This window comes from Micromys minutus (genome assembly GCF_963924665.1).
Source record: "Micromys minutus genome assembly, chromosome: 9".
NCBI lineage: Eukaryota > Metazoa > Chordata > Mammalia > Rodentia > Muridae > Micromys > Micromys minutus.
In genome coordinates, this window is record NC_137978.1 from 16,847,547 (window position 1) to 16,875,312 (window position 27,766).

The 27,766-nt window shown below is 40.8% G+C and overlaps 1 protein-coding gene across 1 annotated transcript; it reads left to right on the top strand.

Annotated features, from left to right (window-relative positions):
* Positions 1–1,407: 1,407 nt before the first annotated feature.
* HACD4 (3-hydroxyacyl-CoA dehydratase 4) lies at positions 1,408–27,751 on the top strand. The gene is made up of 7 exons (XM_080920836.1): positions 1,408–1,446; positions 2,642–2,745; positions 5,057–5,184; positions 13,288–13,400; positions 16,997–17,103; positions 20,182–20,307; positions 25,294–27,751. Exons 1-7 carry the CDS (start codon positions 1,409–1,411, stop codon positions 25,374–25,376), a joined length of 699 nt encoding a protein of 232 aa, XP_080776962.1. The 5' UTR covers position 1,408; the 3' UTR covers positions 25,377–27,751.
* The last annotated feature ends 15 nt before the right edge of the window (positions 27,752–27,766 follow it).

The following is a 27,766-nucleotide window of genomic DNA, read 5'->3' on the forward strand; positions in this document are numbered from 1 at the left end:
CCGCTCACAAGGTCACATCCTATAATCGAAGACTTGGGGACAGTAAAAGGGACTTAGGGAACCCTGAGAGTAGTTTCAGGAGTGCTGGGAGTCCAAACTGTATGGTACCCGGAGCTAGAGGGTGACAGGAAATGAGAGAGGGCCCTTGATGTTGATGGCAGATGATACAGGGCTGGGGAGGATGCTACAAAGATGGATTCTAAATTCTAGGATTTAGAGATTTGAAAATGTACCCAACCCTACATCCCTCCACCGACCAAGACAGGGTCTCCCTGTGTTCCCAGGGTGCCTGAAACTTACTGTATAGCCCAGGCTGATGCTGGAGGTGTGATGAGCTCCCACCTCAGCTTCGAGAGTGCTGGGGTTTCAGGTGTAACCTACCACAGGAGCCATGACTCTGTCCCTACTCCAGGAGAGACCGAAGACAGCTGAGAGGGCTGTGCAATGGGCAGCCACTGCCGATGGGCTTGAGAAGTGACAGAGCCACAGGGGAGCTGGGCCCTGGCAGAGGGCCTGACCCATAGGCAAGGCAGGATTGGTGACAGCTATCATGGTGACAGCTATCAGCGAGGAACACATGACCCAATAGAAAAACTGCTGACTCTAACTTCTAACCCTGCTCTGTATCAGCTGTGTGACCTGTGCTGAGTGACATTACATCTTAAGGCCTCAACTTCTGGGAAAGATGGGAGCACTACCTTCGACTGGATATAACTGTCCCCCTTGTGAGGTTTTGTTTTTCTGGGAAAAGTACTTTGGAGAGCTGTTTTGTTCTCTTCACCTGGTAGAACCCAGTAACTGGGGTCTGATTTTCACAAACCCAGAATGAGGTAGGTCTCATTGGAGTAGGAGGTGGGATGTGATTGTCCCAGGAAACCAGGAAAAGGTGTGTGGAAGTGTTGGCCACGGCAGCGACATTACGTAAGTGAATAACATTAACACAATGACGTCAAACACTAAAAGAATGACATTAACTTAAGTAAAAGCATGTGCACACTGCCATCACCCAGGTCTCTAAGTGTTGGGGATTAATTTCTGGGGGACTCTGACTCATGTATGAATAAGTGTTGGCGATGTGCCCCTAGCCTCCCTTAGGGTTAGACCCAGTTAAGATTGGCAGGTGAGCTCCTAGGGGTCTTCACCCACAGATTAGTAGCCTGGGGTGCAGATGTGCCTTTTCATCCAGCATACTTCCTATGCCCCGCCAGCTCTCCCAGTGCAGCGTGGCAGGATTTTGGCTTTCATCTCCTGTCCATCTCATGACCTCTGCTTTTTTTCTCTCTCTCAAAACTTGCTGAGTGTTGCGGCCCCGCCCTTCCCGAGCCCAGCCCGATGCCGCCCGCCCCTAGCGCCCTCCCAGCCCACTTCTGCTGCTTCCCGGAGGTGCCAGAGGAGCAGACTGTGGCCCATGGGGCCCTCGGTGCTGCCAGCCTGGCTGCAGCCCAGGTAGGGCGCGGGGCTGCGGGGAGGGAAGGGCCAGGGCGCTGGGCGGCAGCCCACCCACCGGCTTTCACTCCTGCGGAGTTTCTCCTGCTCAACACGCACTGCTCCTCCTGTCTGGTGTTAGTAGATTGCATTTTCTCCTCCATAGAACCAGGACGGAAGCTTTGCTGTTTTCTTCGTGGGTTTTTGTTTTTGTTTTTGTTTTTACTTCTGGAAATGAGGAAAGGGAAAGGCAGGTTGCATGCCACCTCTTCCCTTTGTGCGCTCCCACAAGTCTGTCTCTTCCTTGTCCCCGCTGCACCCTAGCCTTTGGGGCAGGGCGATCTTCACAGCATCCTGTTGCAGCCGCTTTCGCCACAGGAAGAATTCCAGGGAAACTAGGGCCTGGGGTGTGTTTATGTGAATGCAGGTGATTCTGTTTGGGTTGGAGTGTTCCCCGTTTAACCCCTTTAGCAGTTTTTGTTGGCGGCCCCAGAGAGTTGGCTTATCTACCTTCTTTCTCGTAAGTTTCCAAGAGAAGCCGCAATTAACACTAACCAGACCACTCCACCCATCTTTGTGCACACAGGAAGCCCTTCACCTCCTTTTCCAGCACCTCCGTCTTTCTTTCTTTTCTTTTCTTTTTTTAATTCAGTTTACATCCTGGTTGCCCTCTCCCCAGCAAACACACACACACATTTTTACACTCGGTTTGACTTCCTTTTTTTTTTTTTTTTTTTTTTTTTTGGCTGAGCAACTAAACTGCTTTCTATGTGCATTTGATAAAGAGAACTAACTTCTCTTGTGAAATACAACAGGAAGCAGGGGCAAGAAGAAAGAGGGTAACCCCAATCTCGAAAGTCAGGTGTGTTCAGTTACTGAGTCACAATACAGTGGTGACCACTTCGCTTTGTTAACTGTTAACCCAGCTTTTTCAAGTTCTGTTGGCAAGCTGAGCTGCTGGAATGAAAGCTGCCCAAACCAGTCCCTATCCATCCTTGTTTCTTCCCTGTGAAAAGAAAGTTTGGAAAAGAACTACCATTGGCTTTAAGCAATTTCAGTCAACATAGCCTTAGTTCATCCCATCAGATTCTAATGAGTTTGGAACCCAGTGAGACACCCTGATGTTCCCTCTGACCTGGAACAGTTTTCTTTTGCTTGCTCGGTTTCACTGGTACATTAAAAGATGTGTTTAATGGCATTTTTCCTGTGTTTATAGGTATAGGAAGAATGCGTATCTCTTCATTTATTACTTAATTCAGTTCTGTGGCCACTCGTGGATACTGGCAAATATGACAGTCAGATTCTTCTCCTTCGGGAAAGGTAAACTCCCCTAAACGGTGTCGACTTTTAACTTTCATCCCTGGACTCATCCAGCTCCGCTGGTTTTCATTTCGAAGGTCTGTGCACCCTACACTGGGCATCGTTCACTTCTCTGGAGTTGCTTTGTCCAGAGGTATAATTGATTATCTCAGACTTAAACCTTTTTAGAGCAGGGAGAAAGGCGGTGAGACAGATGAGAGGAGCCTGACTTGCCGCAAAGCAGCTGGATTGCTCTGGTTGCAAGGGCCTATCTTTGGAAGGCTCCATTTTGGTTCTGCACCAAGCTCATACATTAAATGCATTTTGAAAAAAAAAAAAAATCTGTAAGTTCCAGTCTGACATTCTGTGAGGAGCAAAAAGAAATCAATGAGATTCCTCCACTATTTTTTACCCCCAGGTTTATGGTAACTGGACATTGCCAGTAACCAAACAACAAATTTTATGCCCCCAAGTCCCTGTTTGACCACTTAAGAAAAGTACATGACACAGCATACCCTTGGCTAGTCACCTACATGGAGTTGGTATTGATGACTTGAATCACAAGCTTCCTTCAGTTTCCTAAAAAGTCAAGACTACAAGCTTTAAACTATTCACTTCAGATTGTTAAAGAATGAATCACCAAGCGACTGTCAAAACAACCTTCTCCATGTCCCATCCCCACATGAGTAAGCGTCATCACAGTTTACAAGTGTTTAGTGACTTGACAATTTGAGCAACTGCTGGTTTAGCTAAAAACAAACAGGAGCATGGCTGGAAAAAAACCATGCTGAGCTCATCAATTGAGACTCCCGTGCCATACCCCTCTAGTGGGCTGCAACAAACTAGCCTGTGTTGGCTCTTACTGAAAATGTATACATCCTTGCCTTCGTTAATCTCAAGGTTATAGCAGAGGGCTTCAATGTGAGCTGTGGGAACTGAGAGTTTTCAAGCAGAGAGAGACTGAGAAACGGGTGGTAGGAGACCAGCAGTCTGTACCCTGAATGTTAGGCTAGGCTGTGGAGCAGACTGCAACCCACTTACATCCTGTGTCCCTGGCAAGAATTCTAATGGGGGCCTACCCTCCAGTGGGCAGAGTGGCTTTAGTCACCTTGTCTCTCCACTGTAACTGTCGCAGCTACTTCCAGTGAGATACACACAACTGGTCTGTTCATTCCTTGAGCTGGTGGCTCTCAACCATCTTGACGCTGTGACCCTTTAATATATTTCTTCTTCTTGTGGTGATCCCACCCCCCCCCCAGACACACCATACAATTATTTCACTGCGTCTTCATAATTGTAATTTTCTAGTTATGAAGATATTTGATATGCAGGGTATCTGATCTATGACCCTTGTGAAAGGTTGTGTGACCCGGTCCATGGGTTGAGAAGCTGCTCTAGGCAATGACTCAAGCTGATCAAGAGCAATGGAGCCTTGAGCTTGTGTGACCCCACTATCTTCTTCGGTCAGGACTGTGTAATGGTAGGTAGGTCCAGGCAGACGGTAGGAGTAGGACTATTAGTGAGTGTGTCAGGAATTGTGTCTGAGAGGGGCATGTGTGTAAGCATTTACCTTATAGAGACACCAACGTAAAAATCCCAGGACCTAGTCAGTTATAATCATATAAATGTCCGGAATCCAATTGTGAATGAAAAAAATCACCCCTTGAAGGTTCTGAATGGGGCAGGATTTTATTAACGATCTTAAAGCAACACGTTTGTCACCAGAGGACCATCTGTCCCCTTCTATTTCAGTTCCTTCTGTTTCCTCACTGCCAACTCCAAAGTTCAGTGCTCAAAACAAAGCCAGTCACTAGCCCAGTGTGTGTGTAGGACCCAAGCGTGAGCAAACATAGTAGGTGACATCACGGCAGCACAGTGTCCTTCCCATAAAATTCCTAGAAAATCAATATTCTCATTGCCATTTCTTTCCTCAGTGAAAAAGCTGAACACGGCAGATTTTTAGGAACTTCACCCCCAAACCATCTACATGTCAAGGGGTTTAGATTCTGATGGATCATGTTTGTGTCAGAATTGCTAGAGAATCTCATATATTAGGAATAAATACGATAACCCTGGCTGTGAAGACTTTGTAAGTTCCCATTCTTTCTGGAAGAAAGAACTATGCGTACATTCTGTAAGTTCCACAGTACTTCTTGTAAGCACCACAGTGCTTTCTGGGGATGTGTCACATTGCTACGATTTAGTAGCTTATTTAAAATAATTTCTGCACTTACAGTAAAGGCATCTCAGCTGTGTTTTGCTGTGCTCTGAAAATGTGTGATTGGATGCAGTTTTGATTCACAACGTCTGTATTTGTCATTCACTAACACAGATTCAATGGTCGACACGTTTTACGCTATTGGGTTGGTTATGCGGGTTTGCCAATCCATCTCTCTCTTGGAGCTACTGCACATTTATACTGGCATTGAGTCAAATCAGCTTTTCCCAAGGTTTTTGCAGGTAAGTTTAACCTTGCTGTCATTGTAGAGTCTGTTTAATATTTTATTTTGTCCCATGTATGGCCTCTAGTGATTTTATAGCATATATTGTTCTCAGGATCCCCTTACCTAAGGCATGGCAGTTAGAATGGGCCATTGGAGTGTTGGGGCAGTGCCACTGGCCAGCCTGCGCACTGGCCCGCCCTCGACACTCCATGGCCATTTTCACTCTCTCTGCATGTGACTCTCTGAGATGGAGCAGGGTCGAAGCCTTTTAGTTTGATGCCTGGCTATGGGCCACTGTGAGGCTACTACCAAAACCCCTGGCTCTCCAGAATAGAGGATTTAAAACAAAAGCGTTTGTTTTAACAGCAGGTTGACAGAAGATTGGAAGTTCACTGAAATATACCCTACATATGTAATCCCTGGTAGATTAAGACTAAAAAATATTTTAAATGGTATTTTCCATAAAAAAAAGACAAAATAAGGCTTAAGTTACTACATTACTACATGGATCTATATTTTAAAAACTCCAGGATTTAGAATAGCCATCTCAATGAGCATAATTTTAGGTATCTTCAAAAGAAATCTGAAAACAAAACTATTTTTCTAAAATACCAGACTCTAAATGTATTCAAATACCCGGCAAAGTACTCGAAATGTAAACACAGCATAAAACGTGTTGGGTGTAATGTTATAGATCCCTGCGTTCATTTGCTTAAAGTCCCATGAAAATTTAAAAGATGCAAATAAAAGTTTAATCTTCATGTATCAAATAAGAGCCCGGTATTAACAGGATCTATAGACGGGTACAGAAAGAATGGTTGGCGCAATTTCTGGGTAAGGGTGATGTCTGGGTAAGGGAGTGATGTCTGGGAAAGGGAGTGATGTCTGGGTAAGGGAGTGATGTCTGGGTAAGGTGATGTCTGGGTAAGGGAGTGATGTCTGGGTAAGGGAGTGATGTCTGGGTAAGGGAGTGATGTCTGGGTAAGGGTGATATCTGGGTAAGGGAGTGATGTCTGGGTAAGGGAGTGATGTCTGGGTAAGGTGATGTCTGGGTAAGGTGATGTCTGGGTAAGGGAGTGATGTCTGGGTAAGGGTGATATCTGGGTAAGGGTGATATCTGGGTAAGGGAGTGATGTCTGGGTAAGGGAGTGATGTCTGGGTAAGGTGATGTCTGGGTAAGGGTGATGTCTGGGTAAGGGCATTTGCCATTGGGCATGATTACCTGAGCTAAATTTCTGAAACTCACACTGTAGAGGGAAGAATAAACTACAGTTATCTTCCAACCTCCACACATACACTGCAGCACAAGAGTGTGGGGGCATGTGCATGTATGTGTGTGCACACACAGACACACAGATACACAGACATACATGTTTTAACCTGTATGGGGTAGATTTCATTTTACTTAGTAAAAAATATAGGGGAGCACTATTCATTAAAATGAAGGCATTTTATGTGTCAAAAGAGCAATGGAAGCAATAATCTACAATATAATTCTATTAAAATTAGCCGCCAAGAGCTCATAGACTCTCCTGAAACATGTCACTTTACAAACTCAAGAGGGGCACAGGTTGGTCACAGAAGCAGCGAATAATTTAGAAACAGAATTTGTTGGTATTTCTGGCTGAATGGGTCTGCTGTACTTTAAAAATGTCAAAAATGTGTGCACCAGAATGCTACTTTTGGATAGCAGAACTGAAGACTCAGCATACACCAAAGCTGCCTCCCATCATGTGGATTATTCACTAAGCTGAATTAAGTTCATATCAAACCTGAGTCATGTTATCGCTTTCACTCTTCCTCAGGGTGCAGGGCTTTTTTCTTTTTTCTTTTTCTTTTTTTCCCCCTGACTTGGCTATTACTGATTTCTTGGTAACAAAGCATTTTCAGAAGGAAAGGTTGACAGCTGTCATTAATGGACAGTGTGAGATTAGAGAACCTTACCTTGTCAGGAAGAAAACAGAGTGAGACCTTGAAGTATCCCTAGAAAATGCACAAATATTGCTTGACTGAATGAGCTAGACTTGCCTAGCATGAAAATTTTCCTATAGAATTTACTGAGACACCTGAATTTTTTTTTTTGGAGACGTAAAAATTCCAGAACATCCAAGTGTGGTTTTTTAATCACAAATTAATTATTTTGGCAAATTAATTAAATTACTAATTAAATTCCTGAATCATTGAAATCATCAAGTCATTGGAACCAAAGAAACAAACTTCTGATTTAGTTACTTAAAAACAATAGTGAATTCACATGCAGATATATTTATTTAAAAAGTGATTTTGCTAAGCCCAAGGCTAATGGGGCACAATGTTCTTTAAGTCTTTGGTTCTGGGGAAGGGCAATCAGGGTGCCAGGGCTGAGGATAAGCGTGGGCTATGTGTATCCCAGACAATGAGCAAGGCTCTTTTGACGTGCCTGCCTTCCTCTTCTACTTGAAATTGTTACTGCCTTTTGTTGCTCTAGCATTGTTCTCAGAATAGGACTGGGACAGAGCAAGCTTTATAAAGGCATCACGATAAATCCTCACACACTGTGCCTTTCCCTGTCCAAGTTCTGCAGACAATTGGAATGCCCTCATTGGGGAAGACCTCAAATACTCTGCTTAAAAACAATGGAAAAGACCCCGGGTTGTGAAATCCTTTGTGGTGTTCTCATTTCCCCATTTTTAAGTGAAGAAATGGTACTTAAAGCAGCTGAGTTATTTACACTGATTATGGCTGACTGCATACAATATTTTTTTTTAAGTGAACTATGCCCTCCTGCTTCAAAGAGGACGAAAGCGATGTCTGCCTAGTTGTGATGTTACTATGATATTACCTTCATAGCATTACGATACCACAACAGAATGCATTCCTTTGGGAACAGATTTTCTGAAATGTCAAGATAAATAATTCCACCTAGCAGGAACAATGGATTAGGATTCGCTAGTTGGCAAGTGCTGGTGCCCAGGGAATGAGCGTAGGTTTGGGTTTGCTCATTGTTCTGGGTTATTACGTTTTACACTCACATATCTGGCAATAAGTAAAAACTATAATTTTAAAAATTATATGGAATTGCTCAAACAAAAAAGCAGAGAAAACACACACTATAAAACAGTAGTTATTTAACAGACATCTATATTTTGCTTTGAAATTACTTAAGAGGAAAATGCCAAAACTATAACACAAAAAAGCTGTTCATAGACTTCCACTACTTATAATAATCATATATAATTTAAATTATATGCAGAAACATAACATAGAGCTTAATTATATGTAGAAATATACCCTAGAGCTTTGCTTTCCTAGTTTCAGGTGGGAAGCATCAAAAGACACAAAAGAAGCTAAAAACGACAATTCAAATGAAAGCAAAGAGTTTTCCTTCCAGTCAAATCTGTTTATTTCATTACTTCAGTTTTTTTTTTTTAAATCTAATGGGAACTAGTTGATTTTGTTAAATTTTATTAAGGAAAGCCAAACCCAACAACTTGGCCATTGTAGACTGGGAATGTAGTCACACCTGAGGGTTGATTTTGATGCCTTGGTTCAGCCTTCGGTCTTGCAGAAGCCTTGGCATTTTTTTTTTTTTTTTTTGACAAAGCTTAAAGAAAGAGTAAACAACCCCCAGATAAGCCTTCATACCACAGTTTTTGACAGTTTTGCCTTGTAGGAAACTCTCAGGGGAATACGGTTGAGCCGACTACAAGTGGTTCCGGGCCATATCTTGCCCTCCATCAATCCACAGATATATTAATCTTAAACATGCTTGTGCACCTTCAAAAAAATCTGCAAATCAAAACACTGCAAATACTTTCCCCCAATTACCTTGCCTGCATCGGTTCTGCTCAATGACAGTCAAGTGCACAAAACACTCTGTATTAACTAACCGGTGTCACCAGCTCTGTCTCCTGTTTGTGCTGAAGGCAAGAAAGGTATCTCAAAGGAGAGTGTCCAACTCCCTTGTGAGAGGACAGCGGCCTCCAGCCTGCTTTCTCCAGCCTGTGAAGCAGCTGGCTTTGACTGCTAAACTAAGTCATCTTTGAACTGTCTGTAAAAATCTCACAGACTTGCCTCTCTGTAGGCCTTGAGTTGAGGACAGGCTTTTATTGCTCGAGACAACTGCTGACATGTTGAGCACACATAGTTCACTGGAAGGGAAAGCTAGGGTCTTCAGGACTTGCCACTTTGATTCATGGAGTTCTTCAGTGAATAAGTACAGAGTTATCATCTTTATAGTCTACTTTTACAAATGCAGAATGGCTTCTAAAACCCACAAAGAGTCTTCATTATCTCAGCAGGAAAATGTCCTGCAAACAATGCTTCCTACAGATCTGAAATCAAACTCTGGAAGTATGACTCAGAGTACTATAATCTAAACACTCTGTCACGTTGATGGCCACTCCCAAACTGACATCCAGACAATGGTGTTTTCCTTTAAAAGTAGACATTAAAACAAGAACCTCTTGATATTCTGAGATAAATAATAGCCAGAGAAATTGCTCAGTGAGGAAAGTGCTAGCCGTGCAAATCTGACAAACTGAGTTCAATCCCTTGGGACCCAGTTAAGGGAGAGAGAGAAAACCAACTCCCAAGCATTGTCCTCTGACGTCCACGGGTGCACCATGGTATTCATACCACACACTCACACCACACTCCATACCCCTCTGCTCCACAGTTAATTAACATATACAGCAAGGCAGGTCTGGGGACATCTACCTCTAGTCCCAGTGCTGGGCAGATAGAGAAAGGAAGAGCCCTGGATCGTACTGACCAGCTGGTCTCCATGAACTGTGAGATCCAGGTTTCACGAAAAGACCTGCTTTAAAGAACAAGGTAGACGGGGACAGAAAACAACCCTGGAGATCAACTTCTGGCCCCCCCCACATGCTCACACATGGGCACCCATATCTCCTCACATTAAAACATGTATACATGCACACACAAATACATGTTCTGTGCTTTTTAATGTTAGTAGAATGTAAAATAGTTATATTTGGTATAATAATTATAATTTCGGTAAAATAATAATTTTGAGATTGAAACGTATCAAGAATTTTTCCCATAGTTAGGGCACTGTTCTTAACCTCTTAACCTTCAATTTTTTCTATTTCTTAAATTAAAAAATATTGTTTGACATTTCATCCATTTCTTTGACGTTTGGGCATTTCATGCCTCCTCCCTATCCTGCTAGGATGCTCTTCTCAACAATCCCACCCCCACCTTCATGCCTTCTGTCGTGTGTGACCACCCAGTTTATTTGGGATTTCTTGCTGGAGCCATCCATGCACAGACAAGAACCTCTACATTTTTATAAAGTACTTTGTCATTTAACAATGTAACTTGTCATTTTAAAAATTAAATGTGTGTGTGTGTGTGTGTGTGTGTGTGTGTGTGTGTATGCGTGCACTGGCTGCACATTTGAAGGCAGAGGACAAGGGTGAGGAGTCAGTTTCCTCTTTACAACTCTACGAGGATTTCAGGGTTACATGTTTGAGTCTCCAGGCTTGTCTAGCAAGCGCCCTGACCTGCTGAGCCATCTAGCCAGCTGTAGAAACTCCTTTAAAGAACAGACGTTTGCCTGGAGGTTAGGTTCTAGAGTGGCCCCCAACAGAACAAAAATTAAAAGGCTTTAGTGTTTTAGGATGCAGGACTTAGAGTCACTGTCTAGATTTTGATTCCAAACACGAAGGAAGTCATCATCATGTAGTAAAACACATGCTTTTGGATAAAAGCAAATAAATAGTAACAGTGCCTTCTTAGTGTTATTTTGGAGATTAAATAAAAAACTGTCCATTTTGAAATAGGCAGGAAAGTAATAAGTATTGACCTTTATCAACTTACTATCTATAACAAAATCCCCTATTTTGCCGTCGTTGAGTATAGTTAAATAGCGATCAGATAATGAATTACATTGACATATCATGTGGCAGGAATCTTGCTATTTCTGTATACACGCTGGCATTTGGGGCCATGTCCACTGCTGAATTCTATTACTAGAGATTCTCTCAAGTAGTCCCAGAGCCTTCGCTGATGTTTTAATATAGTTTCATCATATAGCCCCAACCTCACTGGCCCATCTTCCTCTGTCTTCACCATTTAAGGGCAGAAAAAACACTACCAGTGAGACTACATCTCACAAATACTTAGGTACTATCTCATCTTGCATTCGATTAGTGCCTAAAATTCAGAGAGCCTATGTTTTGCAAAACCACAGCAACAACAACAAAATCAAAATCTCAGGAAACACACACACATGAATGCATACAGCATGTATTTCTAACCTCATTGCTGAGTACTTTAAAACACTAGGTCTATAGGATCCCTCTACAATAGAACATTGTGATCCTAGCCTAACCGCAGTCTCACTTGGATGGAAGCTGGAAACAGAATGAAAATGCTGTGATCATACCGTGGGTGAATAAGAAGCACGAGACTCCTAGCCACCGATTTGTAAGCAATCCATGATGAGACAGTGCCTAAGTATCTGTGAGATGCTCAAGTCCTACATCCAAGAGCTGCCAGGAGTCACATCCAACAGGTTGGGTTATTCAGTTACTTAAATTTCAGTTTAGAAGAATGTATATAAGCTAAATCAAGAAACTAGATCATTGTGTCCTGAAGAAGGATCAATGAAGAGAAAAAGCTCTGAGGATAACTCCCATAGATTGACTAAGCTTGAATCATGTCTAATTCCCCTTAGCCATGCAAGGACCCTCTTGACTCACCTCTGTAGTCATAAACACGCTGACCTAGCTTATACATGTGGATTTCTGATCATGTGGACTGCTGTTGACAAATCTTGGATTTTTTTTAAACACTAAAAGCCCACGATTCTGTTGTGAATTATCCCAGGATTTTTTTTCCTTAATCAGCTTTAAAAAAAAGATGGCTACACAAAATACAAGTCAACCCCCTTATGTTTTCTTTTCCTTTGCCACTAATATGCTCCATCAATCTCAACTTCATTTTTTTCAGCCATGGAGAGCAAAGAGAAATGCCCAATTAAGTACAAAAATGTAGACTGTACAGGCTGCGTGAATATAACACAGGGCGCTTTATACTTTGTAGGGAAAGAGGACTGTGTTTTATTTAAGCTGGTAATTGGAGCTAAGCCAAAATATGTGAGTTTTCAATAATCTTTATATGCTTATAACTTGGCATATATAACATATATTCCAAGAATGTGTTAAATTCTTTCTATTTTCCACTGGCTTAGGAGGGTTAGGGTTATATTACTGCCCTGGAAAAAAAAAGTTACAGTGACTTCTCTATTGGCTAAAATTGAAATTTCCTGGCCTGTCATTCAAAAACCCTTTACAACCCAGCCCCAAACACATTTTCAAATACTTTTCTTCTTTTTCCTTCTTCCTACCACCCACTCCAGCCTCACTGTGGTTCCTGCTCCTCCCTAGGTCAGTGTAGATCAACACACTGCTACTTCTGCTGAGGCTGCTCTTGTCTGGGATGTCTTCCCTCATATCTACTCTACTAGATAATTCCAATCCATTGATCAGGAGCCAGGGGAAATGCTGCTTGTCCTCATGAGCCTCTCTCCATCCTTCTCTCTGGCTTTCCTCTGCAGGATGAACTGTAATTACATCCCCAGCCACTAACTCTGAAGGAGTGGTTCTCAACCTTCCTAATGCAACCCTTTAAGATAGTTCTTCATGTTGTGGCGACCCCCCAACCATAAAAGTATTTTCATAACTATTTATTAACTGTAATTCTACTGATATGAATTGTAATATAAATATCTGTGTTTTCTTATGGTCTTAAGTGACCCCTGTGAATGGTTGTTTGACCTCCCCACCCCCCAAAGGGCGATCTAATTCATAGTAGACATTCATTAGGAGCTTGCCAAAGTGAATAGAAATGTGTATATGTCAAGAAGAAAGAAAATATTCTGACTTAGGTAAAATGCTATCTTTGTTTCATTATATATAATTATAAGAGAACAGGAAGACAAACAACATCAAAGTCATTTATGACACAACTCCTTAAGAGCCAGCCATTGAAAATAGGTTAGAACATGTATTTCCAGTTAAAGCATTCTTTTAAACAAAGCCCTCCTTTTTTTAAGATTAGAAAATTATTCAAATGGTTTAACAGATGACCCTAATTCTTAACTTTTTTTAAGCTTACAGAGAGAGTTATTATCCTTTTTGGGGTGATTACCAGTCAAGAGGAGGTCCAAGAGAAACATGTAGTGTGTGTTTTATTCATCTTTTGGAATCTACTGGATATGGTAAGGTAAGTTAGCAAAGTTGCTGGGCATGGTGGTAAATATCTTTCATCTCAGAGGTGAATCTCACAAGCCTGGCCTCCATAGCTAATTCCAGGCCAGCCAGTGCCACACAGTGAGACCCTGTCTTAATCATCAATCTAATACAAGGAAAAGCTGCTTCAGTGAAATGAGTAATAACTGCTCGTGCTGGTTACTCTGAATGAGACAGAAAAAACCTCACTGCATATTGCTTTATATTGAAATGGAAATGTATATGTAGGTCTACCACAGTGGGCATATGAAGAAACATGAAAACCAATCTTTGTATTTCAAGTGCAAATCCAAGCCCTCAGGTTCCCAGCACCTGAAACCTCACAGCTATTTGCTAATGGAAGGGACTTTATCATTCTTCTAGCATGCATTATTTTAATAACAGACTTCCATTACGTGTCAGAACCCACAACGTTGCATCATAGTTAGCTTCAGCTGAACCTGACACCTGGGACAACCTCATCTGAGGAATTGCCTCCATCTGATTGGCCTATGGAGGCATTTTCTTACCACTAACTGATGGAGTATGGTCCAGCCCACTGTGGGCCTACAGGCAAGTCAGTAAGCACCCTTGCTACTCTTTGCTTCAGGTCCTGCCCTGACTTCCCGTGGTGAGGGATATGACCTGGGTGTATTTTAGTCAATGTTTTATTATAACAACAGAGGAGCAAAATACAACAGTTGGTTTCTGTGACTTCAAGAATATTTTATAAGAGGACCTCTTTTCTCTGCAAAAAAAAAAAAAAAAAAAAAAAAAAAAAAAATGTATCCCCATATCCATTTCTAGTGGGATCCAATGACTAAGGTAGCTCCTTTGTGGCACCCCTAGGAACCATTGCTGCTTCAAATATCTGAATGGGAACCGGCCCTAAAAGAGTCCTTCTGTGGCTGAGATTGTATACTTTGTTCTGATATTTTTATTCTATTGTCAATAACTTGGTCAAGTTAAAAATATAGCCTCAGCAATAGGCTGAGTCCTGAAGATTGTGTATGTACTTAGTAAGCTATTCAATGTTTCAAAAATAGCACTTTATACTAAGACTTTTGTAGCCTGTGACTTCCTATTTATACAAGGCATTGGTTCCTCCCTAGGAACCACAGCCTTTCAATATAATGGAATATGAGTCCATTTACCTCAGTATTCATTCTCAGATGAACTCAATAGAATAAAATGACTTTTGCATTAGCAGTGGTAGCAAACTATCATGGGACAATTTGGGCACATAGAGAATGTAGCAATATGAAACCAACTTCCATGGCTTATTTAATACATGATCTTGGGCAAACCACTTGACTTTTTGTAAATGGCTATTTTATTGTGATATAAGTTACCTACCACAACTTAACTTTTTAAATACAAAACATATGAGTTTCCATATACTCAAAGAGATTTACGACCATCACTATAATTTGGCTGAAGACTGCTTTTATCACCCATTAGAAGACTGTGCCCACATGTACATATCCCTCCAGACTCCCTCCTTTCCCAGGCCCTGGCGGCCATATCCGTACTCTATGGGTTTTCCTATTTTGTGTTTCATGTACTTGGAATCATTGTCTTTTGTCACTGTCCTCTTTTTCCTTGGAATAATGTTCTCCATACAGTACTGTAGCATGTATTGGGATTTCGTGGCATTTTGTGGCTGAATAATATTCCATTGTAACAACAGAACCCTGGATTATCTTCACAATTAATGCACGTTTGCATTATTCCCACATTTTTGGCAATAAGAAATACTGCCATAAGCATTCATGCACAAGCTTTTGTTCCCCTTACAGCCCTTACAGTAAAAGCTCTGGGTTCTTCTTTTGACACTGTTTTTCTCTCTGCAAAACGAGGGTAGACATACCATCTCAATCTACTGTGAAATAATTTAAAGAAAATAATGAGCAGGGATCTCAGTTATCTGCCAGAGGTGCCTGTGAGGAGATTACAACTAACATGAGAGCTCATGGTGAGACAGATGCTTTCCTCCTAAGAATATGATGAGGACACCCACGCTTGCCACTCTCTCCAACACCGTATTGAAATTCCTAGCCACAGCTCTTAGGAAAATATGTAAAAGGCTTCCAGATGGTAGAAAACTGTAAGTGACCAACAAGTTTATTAGAGTTGCACAACACAAGGCAAAGTTAATACAAATCAGCTGCATTTCTTCAGTGAACTATCGGAAAATGAAAATAACAAAACCAACCCTGCTTACGCTAGCCTCCAACAGAATGGAGTATTCAGGACCACATTTAGCCAAAGTAGGCAGACCTTCTACAGTCAGGTCATTGATAAATGGACAGGCATTCCATGTTGGAACTTAATACTGTTCAGATGCCAATAGTGACTAATACACTGCAGTCTTCGAAAGCCCTGTTAGAATCTCAAATGGTTTTGCTGCAATAATTAAGATGCTAATCTTAAAATTCACATAGAAAACTGAACTCGGATGAATCAAACTTTTATAAGAACACACTCGGTCTCACTCTTTCCAATTCAGGACTTTCTACAGACTACGATTGTGGTCCTACTCCATAAACCAGTTAAGAGACAGAGCTGTCAGTTCAGAGATAACCACTTCTAGTTCCGGTTGAGTTTTGCAGAGGACCCAAGAGATTCAATGGGAAAGGGATAGTCATCTCAACAAAAGGCAACAGGATAACTGGATAGTGAATGCAAAAGATCAAGGTGTATTTGACAATGTTCCTTTAGACAGGACAGCAAAGCCCCAAGGAACAAAAGAAAAACAAACGATTGATATTGATATTGATTAAGGAGTTACTGTGGTGCCTGATATCGTGAGCTTGATCGGATTCCGAGGGCTTTAAGTAGGCACACCCTTGGGTGTCCCTACAAAATTCCCGAGTTTAGCAGAGGAATATCTGCCCTGAATGTGAGTTGTATTATCTCATGGGCTGGGATCCTGAATTGAAAAAAAGAAGAAAGAAAGGAAACTCAATTTGTGAGTCAACAGGCCATTTGGGTAATTCTGACACGTGTTGAAGTGTAGAAACCACTGGCTTATTTATAGAAATAAAATCACATTGAATACTTTGCACTACCAGCTTTAAAGTTACTTACTGTACCTCAAACCTGCTTTCAAGGCCAGTTCTGATTGTGTGACTGGGCAAAGCTGCAGAAACAGAGGGATGGTAGATACGAATTTGGGGTTGTGTTTTAATAATGTCATCCTTTAACATATGTGCAAATAGGTCTGTCTTTGCAAGGAGCCTAGCTATTGCTGCATAAAACGACCTTGGCTTTTAAATAAAATTGAAGTCATTAATCACGGAAGCTTATAGCTGTAATTTCCTGGGAGGAGGTTAAGAGCTATGTTCTTGCCTCTCTTCTGCTGTAGAATTATCTATGATCCACCCCATGAGATAAGCCAGAGAGGCACGGGTTGCCTCCACAACAACATATCATTTTAACCTCTGTCCTTATTTAAATTATAGGAAATAAAGCATGTAATTCCCACTTTCATTTTTTTTCCAGTGTTTAATTTGTAGTAACACATTTTCTTCTCCTATTTCCCAGACAGCAGCAGTAAATGATGCTTACAAACTACCTGTCTCCTTCCAGGTACACTTACAGCATGCTGTCAGTCATAGGGACATCTTATGTTCTTTTGACATGGCTCAGTCAAACACTGTGGATGCCAATTTACCCTCTGTGTGTTCTTGCCGAAGGTAAGAGTCGTGCTGTATTTCTGACTGATAAAAGCTATTGAGCTATAACTGTTCACTAATTTCTTGATAGGGAAATTGTGAGTTTTTTATGGTTCTTGGCTTACTGATGATACCTTTCCTTCTCTGTTTCCTTACTTTAAAGAAGCAAACCATTAAGAAGCACAGCTCAGTGGGGTATAAGGGGGTACCCCTGTAACACTGGGGACAGACAACAGGTCAGCTTGATCTACACAGAGTTTCAGGCCAGCCAAGGATACATAGAGGGACCCTGTCTCAAAGACTGAGAAGAGAGGGGAAGAAGGAAGGGGAGGGAGAGTTGGATAGAGAGAACATTAAAATTCAAGGTGGAGGTGGTCCTACCCAGGGTGCAACATACTGGGCTAGAAACAAGCACCAGGTGCTCACTTGCTCTCATTAACTGTGAGTCTGGGGCAACTCACTTCACCCTGAGTCTGTTTACATCCCCAAACTGGGTTCAATATATGCAGAAGCTCCAGTTTAATATTATAATACTTAGAAATTTGGTCATCTCTGGCTAGAGTGCTTCTTACCACCTCTAAAGCATCATCCCTCTGCCAGTGACCATCTGACTACCATCCCATGAGTATCCACTCTCATAGGAAGGCTAGACTAAAATCGTGTCCCAGTGCAGCATCACGGATTATTATTTGATAGGGTGCATGCACCTCAGTGGCGACCAGACATCTGTACGCTTCTTGATTGCATGTCTCTGATTAGCTTAGTTCCATGTGCACACGGGTGTCAGGTTCTTGCTTCCCTCCTTTCTCATGTGCTCAAGAACACATGCACAACAAACAGGAGATCAAGTATTGCCTGTACTAATAAAGCAAAAATCAAGGAAATAAGTAAGCATTTTTCAAAGGACTTTTGGCTAAGCAAAGAAAAAATGCTTCCCCCAGTAGTGGAATTGACAGGCTGCAGGTAGTTTCTTCTGAAAGTTATGATTAAAGATTTTAAATAATGCAAAAAGCATGTTAAAGTAACTATAGGAAAATAAAGGCATTATAAAAGGGTGCTGTTGTGAATATGTAATTGTGAGTATATAAAGACTAGTATATAAAAGAACATCATATGTTTTCAATATTTACTAATGGCTAGAAACAATAAGAATTTTAATTTTTCTTTTGTTTAAAAATGAATTGTTAAAAATAGTTTATTTTTTAAAAGGAAATCTAAAGAATAATGTTTTATAAACAATTAGAAACAAGAACAATAAAAAACCCCAGTCACCCAGTCTTGAAGAATGAAATTCTTCACTCATGGACGATTTGCTAAGAGCACTTATTTGTCTTGTCAAATGGAAATACTAGAAAGAACATAAAAGGAATGGATGTTGGAAAGAGTATAAGGTTTACATCAGGAGAAATACAACTGTAAGACCTGTACAGCAAAATGAGTGTGGCCAATGATACATTTCCGAAAGAGTGAATTTGATTATCTCACTTCAAAAAATATGAGCTGTTGAGAAATGAATTTTATCATTTGATATTAAGTACATATATGCAAAGACCACACTGTGAAAAAAATATATAATTTTTCAATTAAAACTATATTAACAAATTAAAGACTTCTTTTTTTTTTCTAAAGACCGTATAATGGACATTTTCCCTAAAAGTGAGGAATGAATAGGTTTAAAGAAACATTTCTGTTAGTGGGATTCAAAATTCTAGGTGCTTCCATGTTGAAGGAAGTCTGTTTTGATATGGATGCCGTACAACCCCCTCTCTTTTATTATATTGTAAATCACTCTCCCAACAACCAAAGTATCAGCAGAAGACAATTAAGGCATACACATGGCACAGAACCTGGGGTCTTCCCTTCATGTGTGCTGGGTCTTCTAGAGTATAAAACTATGCAAGGAAGAAAACCTACTTTTAATAAAATTAATAACTCTTATTTAACTTGTTTTTTTCTTTTTTTCTTATTTAAGACTTTATTTTTCATGGCTGATAAATTCAACAAATAAATGCAGCTCCTATAAATACCCAAGTAATTACTCCTATGACAGAATGCTCAGACCTGGAGGCTGCCCTTGTTAATGGCATGTTTGGTGTCCACTGAAAGCCCTGCCCCGATACCCCTCAGCCCGTTCTGCCTCGGCTTCCAACTTTATCATATCATAACGCATTTTATTTTTACAGAATTTGAGAATAGCTGTTGTAAAACAGTGCATCTGGGAGCTGGAAAGATGGCTCAGCAGTTAAAGCAATGGTTGCTCTTAGTTCTGGGCTTGGTTCTCAGCGCCCATATGGCATCTAACAGCTGTCTGTAACTGCAGTCTTAGAGAGTTCACCCTCTTCCAGCTTCCACAGGGACTGCATGCATGTAGCACATTTACATATATGCAGGCATAACACTGATCTATGTAAGGCAAAAATCTAACAACGTTTATTTCACTTTCCTGATGACAGCAGCTTGGATACCTATAGTATGCCACTGCACGGAATGCTATAAAAAATTTACACATGTGATACAATTTCATGGGTCCTCTTATGTTTCTATCAGTAAAGTAGCCTCCTCCCACAAAGTAATTTATGTCAGTATTTCTCACAGAGTTCCTCTAAATTTGTATTAAGTACTTCTATGGCTGAGAAGAAAGCAGATATCCTAAGGTCAGTAATGGTGACGGGATGATGGGTGAGCCATTACTGCAGAACTTCTCAGAGTCTTCCCTTTGTTAAACATGTGCCATCTAACTCCAAGAAGAAAACAATAGGCAGCAATTTCCATCCTGACTGTCTGTTTGTGAGAGAGGAGACAGTGTATTTTTAACTCATCATTTTAAGAAGCACTATACAATCTTTCTATGTAGGGATGAGATGCGTAGATTCAACCAACAGCAAAGTGCTCAACGGGCAGTAATTAACAAGAATGCTGGGACAATTGAAGCCACATAATCACTCCCCAGCTTTCCACATCAAGCTGAATCTTTAACTAAAGGACTCAGCACATCACAAAACTGTCATTGCCAGTTTAAAATCCCATTCATTAGAAACACACCCACCAAACCTTCATAACCCAGAAAAGGAATCTCTGTGACCCTTTCTCTTTACACAGCATTTGCCATCTACCAGTCACTGCCTTATTTTGAGTCATTTGGCTCAAACTCCACCATGCTTCTGTTTGACATGTCCACCTATTTCCCTTACGTGCTGAAGCTGTATCTCGTGATGCTCTTCATAGGTAAGTAGGTATTCTGTCCGGCGTTCTTCATGTATGTATGGGTTTAGGCTGTCATTGTCCTACACAGACTAGTAAATGGAAAGGAAGTAAAGAGGAAGCCCGACACAGTCAACCAGATTGTCTGGTTAAGGCCCCTGGTGTTTTCTGTGGGTCATCACAAAACCAAGTATCACACAATTTCACTCCGCAGCAAGAACAATGCTAGTAGTGGGAAAAAAATGCTTATAAGATGCATTAATGCAGACATTCTGACCATGAGGATACAACTATTGTACGAAAAGGAAAAAGAAAGATTGGCTATCTTCCCCACTTATACCCATTTTGTTTTCTGTTTGGCTTTACATGCTATATGATAGCACCCCATGGCAGGCACATAGGAAGTTGGTGATAAAGGTTCAAGAAAAACTTTAGAACAAAAAGTTATAGTTGTAGGAAGTGGAGGGATGGCTCAGTACTTCAGAGCATTTACTGTTCTTAAAGACAACCCAGACACCCACATGGCATCTAAAACCATCCATGATTTCAGTCCCTCTCTTCTGGCAGCAGGCATGTGTGTGGTGCACATATACATTTATATACACATGAAGTAGATCTTTCAAAAAGTTACGCTTGAGCCATGCTTTATAACACATACCTTTCATCCCAGCACTTCTACACACACACATGCACACACACACAGTTATACTCAGGTGGTATTTCAAAATGGTTTTACAAGATGGATGAGTAGAAGCATCCAGCACTTTGCTCCTCAAAGGAAACACAAAGCGATAGGTACGGAGCTGCACTTTGAGGTGAGTACAAGAAAATACTGTAATATTAAAAGTCTTGGCATAGCAACAGATACAAAAATATCTGAGTACTGCCATGTACACGACCAGGAGTGGGGGACTCTCCTGGTTAGAGGTGAATTAAGAGAGTCCTAACAAGCTGTGTTGGATGCAGGGGATTGGAGAACTTGCCCTCTGATACAGCAGTGTGTAGAATCATGGCAGTATGAGGACCAAGCTTGGGTGCCTGCTACTTACAGGGTAACTCAAGACTTACCTGTGGTCTATTGCTTCTCTGACCACAGGGGTAAAGTGCAGCAGCCTTGAGCAAAGCTAAGGCTTCAGTTAGTGCTCCTGACTGCAGGGTACATGGCCCAAGGAGGTCCACAAAGAAACTCAATCGGGTGTTGTCTGCCTCTGCTCTCACTTCTTCCACAGATAAAAGGCCACTGAGAAGTCCCAGGGAAACTTAAAATTTTCTTGAAACCAATAGAAATACAGGATCCCAAACCTATGGGATATATTAAAAAAAAAATACCAAGAACAATGAAAAAAACATTTTAAAAAGAAATATTTTGAACAAACAACTCAGTTCTGCATCTTAAGGACTAAGAAAAGCAAGAATAAACTGAATCCCAGATGATTATCTGAAGAGAAATAAGAATCAGGCCAGAAATAAAACATCAAAATAACAAGTGCCAAGGATCAAGGAAACAAAGCTAGTTATTTACTTGAAAGAACAAAAGTGGATAAACCTTGAAAAAAATTGATAAACTTTGATAAAAAAATTGAAGAGCCAAAGAAATCAAGCTAGAAATGTTAAAGAAGACATTATAATCCACAGCACAGAAATATAGACGATCAGTTGAAATTATTCTGAAAAACTACCTGTTGATAAATTGGAAAATCTAGAAGATATGGAAATGGTTATAAAAGACTTACCAAAAACCAACCAACAGGGTATGGAAATTCAACAGGATATAGAAAAACATGAGTAGACGAGTCATGTGTAATAAGTAGTAACCAATCATCCAGTGCAGAAAAGTCAGAAGGAGATGGTTTCACTTATGAATTTTACCAAGATTTTAAATAACCAATACATCTTCTTCTCAAATTAATAGGAAATCATTTGGGCTGGCATTGCCATTACCAAAACTTAACAGGAAATAAGAAGGAACTAAAGAACAATAGCCCCAGTTAACAAAGTACTAGTGAATCAGAAAGACCACACACTGTAAGAAGGTAGGCTTCATTCCCAGATGCAAGGATGATTCAATAAATCTATAAATCAATAAACTACCATATGTTATAAAAAGTAATGTGAGTAAGTGCAGAAAAATCATTCAATAAAGTTCAACATCTATTCCTGATAAAATAGAAAAACAAGTTATGCATAACAAGCTCACAACTAATACCACACAGAATGTTGACAAAGTCTTTCCTTTCTTATGAGGAACAAGAGAAGATGTCCACTCCCCTTGCTCTTTTCAATGTCATATTAACTTTAGTCAGAGCAATTAGACAAGAGAAAGAAAAGCTAGGTACATAGGAAAGAAGAGAGTCAAATTATTCATGTTTACAGGTGCACAGAAAACCTAAACACTGAATATAGCTCACACCTGAAATCCCAACATTCAGAAGGATGACACAGGAAAGTGTCAGAATCAGATTGAGGCCAGTCTGAGCTAGAGACAACGTGTCTTAAAAACAAAGCAAAACAAACAAAACCAACTGTGTGTGTCGAGGGGCATGAATACAGACTTCACCAGAACTACTGGGTAGGAAGACAGTGTCAACAGAAGCTTTTGATGTGGGCAGCACCTAAGCTGGATGTAATGTACTCCACATACTTCTCTGACCTCTAATATTCTTCAGATGAAGAACTCAAAGTTCATTCCAAACAGCTCCGTCTTCTTAAGACTTGATGCTACTTAGGGCTGTCTACTTAGGTCTTTATTTTCTGTCTTGTTTGTTTGTTTAAAGCCCTTCCACACACAATGAATTTGCTAAGGAAGAAAGGGATAAAATCTAAGCCACAATAGCCACAAAACATACCTAGGAACAAACTGAGGAAGTCCCTCTACAAAAAGGTATAAAACACTGATGAGAGGAAGGTCAGACACTGAAAGATGGAAAGACCGCTCATTTTCATGGATTGGCAGACACCATTAGCTGTTCTTAGTGCTCAAAGTGATCTAGGGATTCAGTGCAATCTCCATCAAACACTGTTGTCATTTGAGGACAGATCACTAGTGAGTGGGTAAAAGTCGTGCTGCACAAGAATGTGGACCTGAATTTGAATCCCCAGCATCTAACAAAAAACTGAACATGGCCGCATTCCTATAACTTAGGGCTGTTGGAGGTAGAATTGCTGGGCCTTGTTGGCTGCGAATCCAGCTCTGGGTTCAGTGAGAGGCCCTGTCTCGGTGGCATAAGGCAGAGAGTCATCTAGCCAAGAGTCGGGTCTGCCTCTCCCCACTCCATTTGCATGAGAAACCGCATGTACCACAACCACATATGCTTTTAAGAAAATAATTTTAATAAGAATAGAATAGCTAATGACATGCTGCATAGAGCAGCAACAACAAAACCCAATAAAAATAGTGTAGCCCAGAAGCTACTGAGTCACACAGAAAGAGCAAGCTGGAGGCATAGACACCTGTTTTCTAGACATAAGGCAGAGCTCAGTAACACGCAGTAAGATACTGCATAAAAGGCATATTTTCTAGTGAAATAGAACAGAGAATCCAGAAATAAACATGCCAACAATAACAATACACATCAGAGAAACACACAGTGCTAGGAGAACAGTATACACACACACATGTCCCCAATCCTCCTCCTGTGCAGAAATCAACTCAAAACTATCAAATACCTTAACATAAGACCTAAAACTCTAAGCACCGGTGGAGGACTTCCCAATATGGCACAAATGATAATTCATGGATGAGATGTCAACAGCTCAGGAAACAAAAGCAAGAACGAATGAGATGACATCAAATTAGAAAGCTTCTACACAGCAAATATCAGAGCAAAAAACTTACAGAATAGTTGCCAACTCTTCAGAAGTTATACAGACCTCAAAAATTCAATATGAAATAAGTAATACAATTAGAAAATGTATTTGTGATATGAATATACTTATAAAGTATACACATAAACACAAACACACATATATACACATAGCCAATTACTATAAAAATAATGTTCCATTTCACTAACCACCAGGGCAACAGATTCAGATTGGCTGGCTGAACCAAACAATAACAACAAATGCTAGTGAGGATGTGGAGAAAAAGAAACCACTGCTGTTGGGAATGCAAATTAGTGTAGCTTCTACTGCAGCAGTGTGGAAGTTCCTCAAAAAAACTAAAAATAGAAATACCATATGACCGAGCTGCCCCAAAGAGAGGACAAAAAGAAGTGAAGTTACCAGCGTATGAAATAGAACACTCTTCACAGTAGAAAGATGTGGGACCAGCCCAGGAGTTTGTCAACATGGATGGAGAAAATATGCTATATGCTCACAGTGGTGTGTTTAGGCATAAAGACCAGCTATAGTGTTCTTGCTTTTGTGTGAAAACTTAAGAACTGACATGAAAGTTGACTAGGTGATTGTGTGGGGCCAGAAGCCAGCAGAAGGGACGTGAGATTTGATGAGTGTCTCACATGCACAAGTAGAAATACCACATCGAACCCACTAATATGTATAGCAACACAGGTAACCAGAAATCAAAAAGTAAAGTTCTTTAAAAGTAATTTAATCAGAGCTAGTGTGGGCTAATAGAAAACTATATTTGAACAAACTTGATCAATTAAGTGTTTTCTAGGAAACTAGGAGACTTTTATTATCCACATTTTCCTGCCTCTGCTCTTCACAAACTACCAAGATATTAATCATGTCTGAGAGATAAAAGCTCTCAAGTGTAAGAAAACCATATAAATAAAGGGGGGAAAGATGGTTTAGAGGTAGTGATGAAAGCAAAGAAGTTGGAGGGAGGGGAGCCCTGCATTAGAGTGAGTTGGTTGGAAGGGTTTGCTTGCACTACCTTTCTGTGTAAAATCTGGACAGTTCATGTGCTCTTCTGGGGCCCTCCTCGTTAACTGTGGTTTAACTAGGTTTGAACCTAGGATTCAAATAGCCCTCAGCCTGTATCCCAAAACCATGGGTCTTTTCAGAGAAATGATTAACCAACCTTACTTCCTGTTTGCACTGTAGGTATGTATTTCACCTACAGCCATCTTTATACGGAAAGACAAGACATCCTCCGAGATTTTTCTGTCAAACAGAAGAAACTGTGAGGCAGCCTGTCAGATAGGAGACAAGATGGACTGGTGGATTAAGCTGTAGCAAATACAACTCTGGGCATCTGCTAGAAAAGAAGAACCCAGAACTGGACGAAAGTCTACCAATGGCACTGTGTTCCAAAGCTACTGTACTTCAAGAACAAATCCCCAGGTGCAGCATGCATTGCTTCACAAGAACTGTGGGCATTAGACAAGTTATATTTATAATGAGTAAACTCTGAATGTTTTCCTCTAATGTTAATGAGAAATAGATTCAGTGGAGTAAATTCAATTGACCTGGAAACCAGCTGATTAACTTCTGCAATCACAACTAACAGATTTATAGGAAGAGGATGTGGTAAAATTTCAGCTTTGGTTCTAAGATAACATACTCTGTAGATGAATGTCCCTGCCCTTAGAACCATGAACATTACATATACCCAGAAAATAAACCATCTTCCTGTATCTTAGCTCAGGTTGCTGCTGTGTCATGAAGAGCACTCCTAACTTATAAAACTTGATTTTCAAAACTACAGAAACTTATGGTTTAGGGTTTGGGAAACTTGGATGTACAAGAGCAAGATGCTAGCCAATTCAATAAGATTAGTATAGGCATGGACTACAGACTTCCGCCTCTCTAGCAGAAACACTGCTAGTTTGAGTTGTAGCTAACAGAGATAGAAAGACAATTAGATGTCTTAGAGTTGACAGAATGCACCCTTGAGCATTCTGTTGGGAGCAGATTTTGCAGCACGGATTATCAGAGGTGTCTCTTCAAATGCATAGGGCTATTCCCAGCTCTGATTTATATGGTGATGTGTTCCCTAGAAAAATGGGGGCTTCCACTTCCCGATGTCCTTTCTCATCTCCAACCAAAAGTCACCTTTACCACACCGTAACGGGTACTCTCAGCATCTTCAAACTCTTCTATCTACTCACTAATTTCAGAGTGGCTTCTCCACTTCTACGCTTTGTACACAGTGGTGCCTCACCTTTTGTATCTACTGCTCAATTAGTCTGGATTGTTGCAAAAAAATATTATTAAACTGAGTGTTTCTAGAAATCAAAAAGCTTAATATCAGGATGTCAAACATGTGACTTTTGAGTGTGGGGTGCAGATGGATGTCCCTTTGCTGTGGTGACCACTGATATAGAAGCAAAGTACTTCTCTCAGATCCACTCTTGTGAACCTACACATCTCCTTCATAAAGGCTTCCTGTTCATCCCTACTTACTTCCCAAAGCCCCACCTTCAAGTACTTCCCCTCCAACATCTATTAATTCACATCACAAAAAGTTATTAGCAGGGGCTGGAGAGATGGTTCAGTGGTTGAGAGTGCTGACTGATCTTCCAGAGGTCTTGAGTTTAATTCGCAGCAACCACATGATGGCTCACAACCATATGTAATGGGATCCAATGCCCTCCTCTGGTGTGTCTGAAGACAGCTACAGTGTACCCACTTTTATAAAGTTATTACAGCCTCTTGTTTACTATGGAGCTATTCTATTATGACTAACATGATTTTAGACAACTGCATAGATACCCATATCTGTGCCAAATGTACACTGTTCCAGTCCAAACTGTGTTTGGATATGTCCAAGAGGTATACGGTAGCTTTAACCCTATCCTGGTGCATACCCATATATTATCTGTCTTGGCAACCTGTGTTTTCCAAAGCTGACAGGAAAAAAACTTGTAACCAAACCCTCCTTTATGCAGGTATGAACATGGTCTACAGAGGCAGCTTCCTGTGTGTGTAAAACAAAGTGAAACATCTTGATGGAACAATTTACCTCTTACATGGGGTCACACAGATAACCAGGAGAGAGGTCATTATTCCTCCGGTGGCGTACCTTTGAGTCTAGTCTATAGTGTTTCCAATGAAGACTCTTCAGAGGTACGATAATCACAAAAACACACAACTTTCCCATCCATGACTGCTCAAAACAAAGAACTAGGAAAGAGAGGACTGAGGATTATCTTATTTCCTTCTTTTTGTAAACTTCTGTTTTCCTGCGAAGAACAGGAGGAAACACCAGGTCTGAGAAGAAGCTGGGCTGAAAAGACATGGTAAATCCAAAATATGAAGTCTACGCAGATTCTTCCATTCCTTGGGCATCAGCAAATGCTTGGTTGCTGATTCACAATGAGAAAATGTCTTCAGTGCCCACTTCCTCTTCACCAATCCTTGTCTCCTGTGTTTCCAAGGTACTCTGGAATCCAAAGCTCTTAAATGCACACAGAAATACCTGGTCAGCTACAGTACTCTCATGCTTCCCAGTGCCAGAGGCCTGATGTTTTTCTTAGCAGATGTGCACCTTAAAGTGGAGCCCAAGATGTCCAATGCAGTAGAAATAGGTATTTTTGCTCCATCTTAAAGCAAAAACCAATGTTCCCCATGGTAC

Bases quoted from the DNA above. Each gene is read 5' to 3' on its own strand.
- HACD4 (XM_080920836.1), top strand. From the start codon at position 1,409: ATGGGGCCCTCGGTGCTGCCAGCCTGGCTGCAGCCCAG. The intron at 2,746-5,056 runs GTAAACTCCCCT...TCACTAACACAG, and splicing joins ATTCTTCTCCTTCGGGAAAG to ATTCAATGGTCGACACGTTT. The intron at 20,308-25,293 runs GTAAGTAGGTAT...TTTGCACTGTAG, and splicing joins TCTCGTGATGCTCTTCATAG to GTATGTATTTCACCTACAGC.